The 11708-nt window shown below is 34.6% G+C and overlaps 3 protein-coding genes across 4 annotated transcripts in view; 2 read left to right on the top strand and 1 right to left on the bottom strand.

The window, feature by feature from the left end:
• Positions 1 to 311: 311 nt before the first annotated feature.
• On the bottom strand, positions 312 to 1177 carry LOC141480820 (large ribosomal subunit protein eL34). The gene is made up of 3 exons (XM_074171383.1): positions 1101 to 1177; positions 893 to 963; positions 312 to 622 (listed from the first exon to the last, which is right to left on the bottom strand). The coding sequence occupies exons 2-3, from the start codon at positions 955 to 957 to the stop codon at positions 337 to 339; spliced, it is 351 nt and encodes a 116-aa protein (XP_074027484.1). The 5' UTR covers positions 958 to 963; positions 1101 to 1177; the 3' UTR covers positions 312 to 336.
• A 1470-nt stretch (positions 1178 to 2647) lies between these two features.
• On the top strand, positions 2648 to 6941 carry Vti1a (Vesicle transport through interaction with t-SNAREs 1a). 2 transcript variants are annotated; one of them, XM_023165170.2, is made up of 4 exons: positions 2658 to 2939; positions 3009 to 3067; positions 3127 to 3474; positions 4989 to 6941. In XM_023165170.2, the coding sequence occupies exons 1-4, from the start codon at positions 2846 to 2848 to the stop codon at positions 5142 to 5144; spliced, it is 657 nt and encodes a 218-aa protein (XP_023020938.2). In that variant the 5' UTR covers positions 2658 to 2845; the 3' UTR covers positions 5145 to 6941. The 2 variants fall into 2 exon arrangements, with proteins under 2 accessions (XP_074027483.1, XP_023020938.2); XM_074171382.1 differs by having other exon boundaries at positions 2648 to 3067.
• A 4529-nt stretch (positions 6942 to 11470) lies between these two features.
• Positions 11471 to 11708, top strand: part of tkv (serine/threonine receptor kinase thickveins) — a 504368-nt gene continuing 504130 nt past the window's right edge. The window contains exon 1 of the mRNA XM_074171376.1: positions 11471 to 11632. Within this exon, the coding sequence (XP_074027477.1) occupies positions 11554 to 11632 (79 nt within the window). The 5' untranslated portion in view covers positions 11471 to 11553. The remainder of the gene's footprint in view (positions 11633 to 11708) is intronic.

Here is an 11708-nt window from a genome sequence, read left to right as displayed (position 1 = left end):
TCCTAGAGGGTATCATTCAAACCAATAGTACACTCTGCACATTCATAGAGATGGACTCTTTATAGCAAAATTTTGCCTTATCAAAAGGCCATAGTGAGGCCACAAAAACTTTAGAAAAGTGAAAATTACATAATTTCTAGCTTTATTGATATCCCAAAAAAATTGTTCAATGAAAAACAAATTATTATATTGAATATGATGAATCTACTCACTAATTATTGTTGTTGAATTCCTTTGTGAAATTTTCACATGACGAAACTTTTTTTCAACTACTCAGATAGGTCAGATGAGAGAAAAATAAATTATGACAATTAGAAATTATACATTTATTACCGTCTACTTCTTAGCTTTAGTTACAGCTTGTTGGGCCTTAAGAACTTTAACAACAATCTTTTGTTCCTCGATGAGAAAAGCTCTCACGATCTTTTCCTTAACACATTTGTGGCACAAAACTCCACCGTATGCCCTCTTCACGGTCTTCTTCCTTCTACATAAACGAGACCGTTCTTGTGGACGGGCTGGTAAGATACCTCTTAGCTTGTCTTTGCACTGACCACATCTAGGAATCTTCTTGGGCTTTTTCAAGTACTGGTAAACTAATTTTCCACCAGGAGTTCTGACGCTGCAATGAATAATAACATAAATTAGTATTTGTTATCAACTTCAATATGATATATAATGATGAAGTTTTTTTCAGAAAAAACGAACGATAAGCTATTCGTCAATGATACTCGTAAGAGTATTTCAGTACTCTGGCCAAATATTCATCATTAAAGAAACAACAAACTAAAAATATAACCTCACTAAAACAATACTTTCAACCAAAAAAGTTTTCTCAGGGTTACGCCCTGGACATTAATAAATTAAAAATATAAAGTAATATACTACTCACATAGTTCTCCTGTTAGATTTAGTATTGTACGACAATCGTCGCCTGAAGACAAGTCGTTGGACCATTGTGTCCTGAAATGAAAAAAGTCTCAAATACTAAAAAAAAATTACACAACAAATATTTCTAAAATTTTTTGGCTAATAATTTATTAAAAATACTGAATTTTTTTAACGATGACTTCAGATTTACAATATTTAAACAAACTAACCTCCCGAACTTCCAAATGGAGAAAGATAAAAAGATTGACAGACCGTAAACTTCTCACGAACTGCGTGCGCACTGCTCGCGCAGAGGGATTCTTCTTCACAATTTAATTGATCTTGGGATCAAAAGCCACGAGTTTCGGAATTCGGGAGGATCACGAAGTGGGCGTCCCTACGGTTATAATTTGAACGTCAAAATGAGAGAAAATATAATTATTGCCATAAAAACACTCATATGAAAACGCTTGAGAAAGCTATTGTATAGCAAAACACGTATGGTGGTATTGTAAAATCTCTAGTGGAAGTCTCACAATAGAATGTCACTTGAATAACATAATTTTCATCAAGTATCACCCAATTGTGTCATATAAAATTCATATATTATTGAATTTTGAAAAATTAAAAGATGATTTTTGAGAAAGAGACTTTAGAAGTTATACATACAGAGTGTTTGAGTTTGATGAATTATCAGAAACGTGTTATGGCTGTGTTATGAACGATACCGTTTAACACATGTTTATTTTTTTGACAACAAATACAATGTGTTGAATGTGATTTGGAAAAAAAATACTTCAAATTTTTACCTTCTGATTAACAACAATAGTAATAATAACCTATTTATTACACTTGTTGAAATGTACCAAAGAAAAACATATTATTACTCTTAGTATGGGATACTTAAATTTTGACAATTAAGGTGTCCTCTCTGTGAAAAATTAGTACTAACAGAAGTAACGATTTTCTCTCTCTCTAATTTGGATGGTCGTTGCTTCCTATCTTCAAGCGCATTGGACAAATGCAATGCAGGTTTTTTGTATTACGAAGGAATTAAAATTTTGTGTGTGGTTATACATGTTTCATTTAGTTTCAGGCTTTCCATTATTGGTATCATCATTATTATTTGATATATAAGTATAGTAGAATGCTAAAAGACCCAGTAATGTAACTATCCCCACTTTTTGGTAATAAAAGCAAATTATTTACACGATTTTGATTTATTTATGTTGCGCTCTGCACAACACTTTGAAAATTATTCAAGGCATAAAATGTATCCGAGAGGCAGAGTTGTTTTATTTGCCGTTTAATATATGATTAAAGAAGGCATTGAAGGTATTTGTACCAAATACTTCAATGATTTATCCAAAACAAGCACTTTTTCCAAACACCTGAACTGCAATACTTTTCGCGACGGGCGTTTCACCAACCAAGTTGGCGTCGTCAGGAGATGATGTTAACTAAGTTCATTTCATTTAAAGAGTCTGAAGAATCTGACAAGTCTCGCTAACTGACACCCCTTTTTCGGTACGACATTGCATTATCATTTTTCATGTAATAAGATAAATATACTTTTGATATGTTTTATGTTCAAGTTAATTTGACGCTTAAAATTCAACCGCGCCGACGTCGGTGGATATTGAAGTGGACTGATTGAACAATCCTTCAAAAGTTCAGTAGCCCTGGTTATCTTGCATACTTGAATATCTCACATTTCTAATTTTTCATTTGGTATTTGGTCTGGTGTTTAGTAAACCCATAATCCTTAAGTTTTAAGTTGATTAATATTAGAGAATGAAATCACATTTTTAATTATGAAATCTGCAATTTATGACATTTCTGGTGACTTTTGAAACATCCTAAATACTAAAACACAAAGTCATCAGTCATCATAAAAGTGACAAGTTTCCAGTAAACAAAAGTTAACGCTATCTCTAATAAGAAAATGTGATAAATTTTCGTTTTTGGAACCAAAATGGTTTCGCTTTTCGAAAACTATGAGCAACAGTATTCTGTTCTTACAGCAGACATTACCGCCCAAGTAGGTCTTCTAACAGCTTCAGCTACCAGTAAGGAATTTTATTATATATTTTTGAATAATTTAAAAAACATTACTGACAGTCAATTGTTTTTTGCAGAAGATCGTCGCCAACTCATTTCTAATATAGAAAAACATGTGGAAGAAGCTCAAGAATTGGTAAGCTGATAAATGTAAATCATATTGCTTTTTTCTGATGCAAATAATTTCATTTACAGCTGGAGCAAATGGAGTTGGAAGCAAGGGAAGTTGAACCATCAAAGAGACAACGATGTAGAACTAAGTTGGACTGTTTCAGAGCCGAACTGAAGAGGTTAACTTTGGATTATATCAGAGCCAGATCAGTAAGGCAAGGTGCTTTGCATGACAGCGCTGAAGAGCTAAATGATGTCCGTATCTCTTCTGATCAGAAGCAAAGATTACTTGATAACTCTGAAAGAATTGAACGGACTGGAAGAAAATTGGAAGAAGGATACAGAATCATGGTTGAAACAGAGGAAATTGGGACACAAGTGCTCAAGAACTTGGGAGAGCAGAGAGAAACTATCCAAAGATCAAGGACCAGGGTGAGTTAGTTATTCATTTTTTGTACTCTTTAATAATGAAAGCATTTATTGTGCAGTGCCCTTACAGGGCAATATCAGATCAACAGATATATAGAAAAACAGCGCTACTATAAAAACAAATGACTTTAAAGACAATGAAATGCAAAGAATTGTAAATTATTTCACATCAATTGATAGAATAGAAATATTTTTGAAACCATGCTTTTAATAACATACTCGAACGAATATAAAATAAACTTTCAAATAAATAGAATCCATCAATTCATTACATTACATCGAATTGGTCATCAGGATGAACATATATCAGTTTGGCAGGTGTGCAAAGTCGATTTTTCATGTTACGAATTTTTTAAATATTTTCACCCCTACAGACGGCTCAAAAAACTAGGACGGCCTTTTTTTGTTCACTAAGTCAGCTAATAAGCCTATCATTTTGAAACATGGTAAGTCCACAAATACATTAAATGAAAAAATAATAATTCAATATTTTTTCTGTGGATGTGATTAGGTTCACACCCCTGTCAACATTTAATTATACAAAATTATTTGTATCATTTAAGTTCTTCAAAGGTGAAATAGATTCCTGTCTAGATTCTTGATTACTTTGTTGATGTTTATTTAACATAACCTAATCTGAATTATCTGTGTGGAGCTGATAGCCAGTCTAAACAAATGGCTTATTCATACACGTTTACATTCTATTTTAATACACTATTAGGAACATTCTAATAGATTAATTAATTATTAAGAAATAATTCTGAGGAATTACAAATATTTAGAACATCTACATTTTCCTGATAAAGAATTATTGAAAGAGTAATGACTGTGCAGTATCTAATTATATCTGAAAAATAACAGCTTAATAATCACATATACTTATTAATGATTCTATAGAGGAAAGGATTTGCCGTCAAGCAATTTAGTGATTTGTTAGAAGAGTAATGATTAGAAATACTTCTTATATCAGTAAATTTCATTAATTTTTAGAAACAAACAATTTATTTGAATTGAAGGGGTTATATTTTTAGGAGTGATTCATTTTCTTTCCAAAAAAAAACAATTCATTCTTTGTAATCATTAGTTATATACATATATACCATCCGTGAAAAACCAGCAAAAACAATTCAGGCATGAGTAAAGACACACTTGAAGAATCTATTGTATAGCGAAACATGTGTTGCTCTTTGTAAAACTATTTGGTGAAAGTCTCAAATAAAGTGTCACTTTTATTGAGAAAATGGTATATATGATAGAATAGTACACCCACCCAGAGGAGAGGGCGGTTATAAAGAATGCAAGATGTTCAGTCTTTCACTTGATTGATATTTACTGAGGTTTTTACTATGTCTAACAAACATGGAATTATTTGAATATCTTGACAATTTTCAGTAGTCACTATAAAAATGGTGAGAGGGATAGTATAAGTAGAAATGGGTTATCAGCCAACATGTTTGACAATTGTCATCATTACAAGCTATTGTCTGTAATAATTACTCCTCGACTTTATTTTCCAGCTAAGGGATGCTGATGAAGACCTAAATCGTTCAGGAAGATTGATGAACTCGATGATAATGAGGTCCCTCCAACAGAAAGTAGTTTTATATGCAGTTTGTGCCTGTTTTTTCATTGCCATTTGTCTGGGGATATATCTAGGAGTCAGAAAAACTTAATTACAAGAGTAAAGCAAATTAGTTAGTCCAAAATAAGTAGTTGTATATAAAGAAAACAAGAATATACCTTACAATTCAAAGATGATAATATATAGGTTTGTGATATCACTTTGTATCTTTCTACATAAGCCATAACTTCAACATACAATCGTTATCCAAAGTCTAGTACAAAAAACAGAAATTATTTCCTCTTTCATTTCATTTTAAAGATGCTTTCACTAATTCAAATCTAGCAGAAAATAAGTAGTTTAGGTGAGGAACGAAGGACAGATTTATTTAACTCCACTTCAAATACATTAAATCCCGGGAAATTAAAGAATTGGAATAAAATTTAATTATTTACTCAAAATATGATTAAAAAATCTGAGTCATTTTTTCAAAAGTCAAGTGGGGTGTTCTGATAAATTTGGTAAACATTTTCCCACAATTTTTTTTTCTGTTGATAACCGTCCGAGAGTATGCTAACTAGAAGAGAAGGCAAGCTGGAAAAATTAAATATAATCTCTTGAGAGGAGTAGAATTTGAAAAAATTGTTTTCTTCACATATTTAGCATTCTATTATTGGAATATAATGTTTTAAAACTCGTCTAATAATTATTATGGGTTTGACCAATTTTTAATTGTACCGAATACCTTTTTCTGAAGTATTTTTGTTTGTTCTTGACATTATTCAACAGTTTTTAATTTATATAGGATACTCAATCATGTGCAGCTTTCGAAACTATAGAATAATTTCAATGTCCTGTAGATATTTAACCTGCTTAATTTCTGCATTTAGTTAGTTTTAAAATTTTAAATCTCTTCTACTTTATAAGGTTCTAACAGTATTTAAAGAAAGTATTGGAACTGACTGGAGTAGTATTCAACTCACGTTTTGATAATTATACATATTGTTCCACTCACTGCCAATATCTAAATCTACTTTTTTTCACCTCCGACCTTTGGTTAATTTTTTTCTCTAAACTTCTTACACATTCACATTCAAACACATTAGTGTTCCTTAACTGTTAAATGTAATGATGCCGTCTACTACAAATTCACCACTCACCATATCGAGCTCACACTTGTTCCATTTTGAAGATTGAGGTGGGATGTAAAAATTGAAGCGATCCTAATTTTTGTTGTATGCTGAAGAACACTAAAGTGTTTTATTAAAATATGAATTATGAATGATGGAATTGGGCCTGGAAAGTTTTGTGAAAGTTCCTAAATAGGGGGCGGGGCGATCAAGTAATCCATTGAATTTTTAGACTCAAAAGGTTAATGGATGAAAAGATTATTCCAATGCTGAGCTCTAAACTTGTAACAATCAAATCATGTAACCAAAGACTAAAACTATGTTGAACACTGCTGGAGTTTTGAGCTTCACATATGACTTTCGCTTGATTTTATATACAAAGCCCTTTTTCTGTTTTGAATTTCACTAGAGATGTGCAGTTTCAAAAAATGAATAATTTCCCTACGAGTTTTATTCAATCTAATTATTTATTTTCACTATTTGCCCCAAGGGTTGCTTCTGTATATGATGTAAATGTATAACTTTTCCTTCTGAGCAAAATAATTTATAATGTGCTTTGGCGAATAAAGTGTTTGAGTTTACACCATTATATTTTTCATTTCTACTAGTCTTTCCAAAAAAAAAAACATTTTTTAGTTACCAGTCCTTTACAAATTTCACTTTATATTTAGTTTCTGTATTGTATTTTTTCCTGTTACTTACTGAATTGAATAGTTTACCAAATTTATAAGTATTGTTTATAATAATATTGTAGTCGAATAAAATGAAATTCAGATTTATATTGTTTACTGTTTATTACTTTCTTCACAGTGATGATGCATAACTGTTTTACGTTATCCAGTTGTTGTACCCTTACAAACGACAACCCACCCTCAAAAGTCGAAACGTTTGTGAGCAAAGACTACATCACATTTAACCTTTGAACATGCAATCCCTAGCATGGGTTAGACGATAAGCAGCAAAAATGTATCGTCCTGCCGTAGGGCTTGAACTACAACCGTCCTATGAGCATAGCTCAGGAATTGTTGAATAATGTCAACGGCGATCCAGATTTACTTAAAAGGGTCATAAGTGGTGACGAATCATAGGTATATGGATACAACATCGAATCCATGTCCAATTGTCCTATAGGAAGAGCCTAGGAGAGCCAATACCAAAAAAGCACGCCCAGTTCCATCAAATGTCAAGGTTTTACTCACTGTTTGCTATGATTACCGTGGAGTAGTTTAGCAGTTCTTACCACATGGTCGTATGTGTAATTTGCCACATTTTTTATTTATTTTTTAATTAGCATTTTATATATCTATATGTACCTATACCTTTGTATATGCAAATATTAATTTTTAGTTAAGCTTTGATTTCATAATTTTATTCATAAGTGACGTACTGTTCTTTGTAATTAATCATTGACCTATGTTTGAAGGTGATTGACAATGTTTCATGATGAATTTCACTAGTTCGGACTTCCATTGTCTACTATATAAAATGATTTGAAATCCCTGAAACAACTAAAAAAGAAGAATTGAAAATGAGTAGCTGAAAATAACAATTATATTAACCAACCAAAATAAACCTGAAATGAAATAATAGTGAAATAAAATACAAGTAAAAATAGAACAATTGAATACATGAAAATAAAGAAATGAAAAAAGAAAGAAAATAAAAATAAAAAAGTGGAGAGTTTCCAAGTCACGTTAGTTCACGACGTTTCGATTGTTAGTATCTACAATTGTCTTCGGGTGATGACTGGACTGATTCCTCCGAGATATGACTATTTATAGGTCGTTCGAGTACTTTCACTTATCTCCGCTTTCCATTTTCCGCTTCACTGGTTCCGTGGGAGATGACCGTTTCGGCGGGAGTTGGCCATTTTTCGCTTGATGATGGGTTTCCATATGTTGCGTATTTCTACGCTGGCTTGACTGAATACGTTGTTGAACAACATGTATACGGTTTCCTTGAATTTTCTCCTAAACCAATGTTCCTCTCTGTGCAAGATCTCAGCTTGGAACCACTCGATATTGTGTTGATGGGTCCAAACATGGTCTTCTATTCCTGAAATGCTGGTTTCCCCTCGCTGTATGTGTTTCTTGTGCTCGGCAATGCGAACATTCAATGGCCTCTTAGTTTCACCGATATAGGATTTTCCGCACTCACAGGGTATCCGGTAAATGCAATTCTTGGAATCGCAGTCCGCGTTTGGTGGCCTGGTTTTCGTGAGGCTGCTACGGATAGTGTTACCGGATCTGAAGCAGGTTCTGATGTTGTACTTGGAACCAATTCTTCTCATCCTCTCCGATAATCCTCTGACGTAGGGAAATGCAAGCAATGGTTGTGACGGCTTCTCTTCCTTGCGAGGCTCCTGCTGTCTTCTAGCCAAAGTTTTTTCTACCATCGCTTTGGAGTAGCCATTCCGTTGAAGATCATTTTTGATGATGTCTAGTTCCTTCTCGAGACCTTCCTTCGTATTACAGAGCACGGTCCAAAAGCACGGTCTAATAGAGTCTTGATGATTCCTTTTTTAGTTGATTGATGGTTGTTGGATTCGTGGTTCAGATACTGTCCCGTATGAGTGGGTTTTCGGTATACAGATGTTTCCCACTTAGTGTCGGTCCTTTTCACCAAAACGTCTAAGAATGGCAATTCGTTGTGGATTTCCTTCTCCATTGTGAAATGGATTGATATAGTAGACATCGTATGTAATAATTTTCAAAAATTGATAATCCCAGCCAAGTATTAAAATATAGTTCTTATATTGACTCATTTCTATTATACTGACATTTAATGGTATAAATGCGAGCGAAGCCGCGAGAAGAAGCTAGTATAACTATAAAAAAAGATATGATGAGCATTTGGCTACTTAAGTATCGGTAACGTAAGTGTTGACCCATTAAAGTTATCGGTCCAACTATCCAATCCCACATCTGCGGACAACAGACGTAGGGCGCATGGAGCCCCTTCCTGGAACACGGAAAAGCTTGCGCCGATCCGTGATTCCCAACTGATTTCTCTAGGTCCAAGCATTCGAGGTGTAGGGACTTGAGGTCCAGCAAACGGAAACTAGTATCCGAGTCTAGCCTTAGAGGGTACTAAGGCAGACGTTCGAGGTTCCGGAGCTACTATTTATCCGAACTTAGGATCTCGGACCGCCATTTCATCGGACAATGTTCCCGGTCGATCTGGCGGGTAAGTAGGGACAGGTGTGCCATCAGAGCACTCTTTGTGGAAATATGAGCATAGTTGGTCTGGCCGATGCTGGGTCGAACGCAACCGAAGGTCCTGTCCTTACGCCTGACCACGGCTTTTGAGAAAGCACCCCAAGTTCGGCTAGCGGGAGGAAGATCAAGTGGGGACAGGTTAGTGCGGCCTAGGTGCGGTACCCGAAAATCACCCTGACCACACGTGATTGTATCAACACCTGGATGCGGCTGGGAGGCCTAACCAGCCTCACTGTGTGTGTTTCTTGTGCTCGGCAATGCGAACATTCAATGGCCTCTTAGTTTCACCAATATAGAATTTTCCGCACTCACAGGGAATCGGTAAATGCAATTCTTGGAATCGCAGTCCGCGTTTGGTGGCCTGGTTTTCGTGAGGCTGCTACGGATAGTGTTACCGGATCTGAAGCAGGTTCTGATGTTGTACTTGGAACCAATTCTTCTTATCCTCTCCGATAATCCTCTGATGTAGGGAAGTGCAAGCACTGGTTGTGACGGCTTCTCTTTCTTGCGAGGCTCCTGCTGTCTTCTAGCCAAAGTCTTTTCTACCATCGCTTTGGAGTAGCCATTCCGTTGAAGATCATTTTTGATGATGTCTAGTTCCTTCTCGAGACCTTCCTTCGTATTACAGAGCCCAAAAGCACGGTCTAGTAGAGTCTTGATGATTCCTCTTTTAGTCGATTGATGGTGGTTGGATTCGTGGTTCAGATACTGTCCCGTATACAGATGTTTCCCACTTAGTGTCGGTCCTCTTCACCAAAACAACCAGTACTCGAACGACCTATAAATAGTCATCTCTCGGAGGAATCATTGACCTATCTACGCTATGTATCACAAATGGTGAATAAATATTATTATTATTATTGTGGTCAATAAGGAGAAGTAACATGAAGAAAACGTCCGGTATTGTGGAAAAAACAATTCATGGCTTTTGCATTACAGTGCACCTGTTTCACTCATTATTGTTGTTAGTGATTTTTTTGCCAAAAACAACTCCGTAATCATGCCTCAGCCACCATATTAACAAGATTTGGTCCCCTGCGATTTTTTTTTCTGTTCCCAAGATTGAAGAGACCCATGAAAGGACGGCGTTTTGCGACGGTTGAGGAGATAAAACTGATTCGTTGAGGAGCTAAAGAACATAGCAAAAAATGCACATCAGAACTGCTTCGAGAATTGGAAAAAACGCTGGCACAAGTTTATTATTTCTGAGGGGGACTGCTTTGAATGAAACAAAATAGAAATAGATGAACAAATAAATATTTTTTGAGAGAAATTAAGATTTACCTTATTTTTTGAACTGACAGTGTGTCATTACTGCAAAGAGTATTGTTGAAAAAAACTCGTGTCAAAGCACAGTTGAAATTAATCAATTCTAGATGTTCATTGAGCATTTTCAAGTGAATTGTTCCTATATATTTTAAAATGTTGCCTTAAACTGGTACTTTCTGATACATTGTTTTTTTGCACTCTTGCAAAATATTCTCTTGTTTGACCAATAATGAATAATTGATGAATGTTGGAACTCAATGTGTACGAGCTGATAATAAACGAGGTCTTCCACCTAACGTGCGATAATAAAGAGTATAAGCACCAGTTGCTAATGGGATTGCGTAAAAATATAATGTTTTTTTCGAAGACTATAAAAGTTTGGATAACTTTTATCTGATGGTTGTCAGAAAACCAGTTAAGTCTATATTCAGATTTTTTTTCTATTCTCCTGTCACATTTTTGTTGTACATTTGGTTAAGAAATGTTCAAGATGTAATTAATATCTAAATTTTATAAAAGCCGGGCAAGACTTTATGACAAATGCACCTTCCTCCTCAACCAAGTGTTTTCACTTTTCCAAGACGCACCTCTTTTAACTGACGATATTAGGCTGAAATTCATTTTTCACTTCAGTACTAGAAAAATCATACCATTGTCATTCTCTAAGGATTTAATCATACATTTTTAAGTGGTATCTTTTGCACGGCTTGCAAACCAAAGATTCTTTGTTGAAGAATACTTTAAAAACCTGAAGTATGTGAGTTGACAGTTTTCATCACTGTGAGCTCCTGTTCACTAGATGGCGCAAGCCTCCAGTTTTCTTGACACCCTTGGAAATTTGACGGTGATCGAATGATGTGTTTGTAAATTTCATTAAAAAGTGGTGAAAAAAACTGTTTTTAAAATGGTTGGTTCACGTGAATCGGGAGTGAAAAGTGTTTCTTTTATACATTATGCATCGGCTTCGAGCATCGTTCAACCACGTAAGTGGAATTTGTTTAAATAACATTGGGGAATGTTATCATATGCGTCAGTCATATTTACAGATTTGACAGAATT

The sequence above is a fragment of the Leptinotarsa decemlineata genome, unplaced genomic scaffold (assembly GCF_025532065.1).
Source record: "Leptinotarsa decemlineata unplaced genomic scaffold, Ldec_3_MD MMD2_tig00000010_RagTag_RagTag, whole genome shotgun sequence".
NCBI lineage: Eukaryota > Metazoa > Arthropoda > Insecta > Coleoptera > Chrysomelidae > Leptinotarsa > Leptinotarsa decemlineata.
The sequence above is the reverse complement of the archived record's forward strand: the minus strand, read 5'-3'. Positions and strand labels throughout refer to the sequence as shown.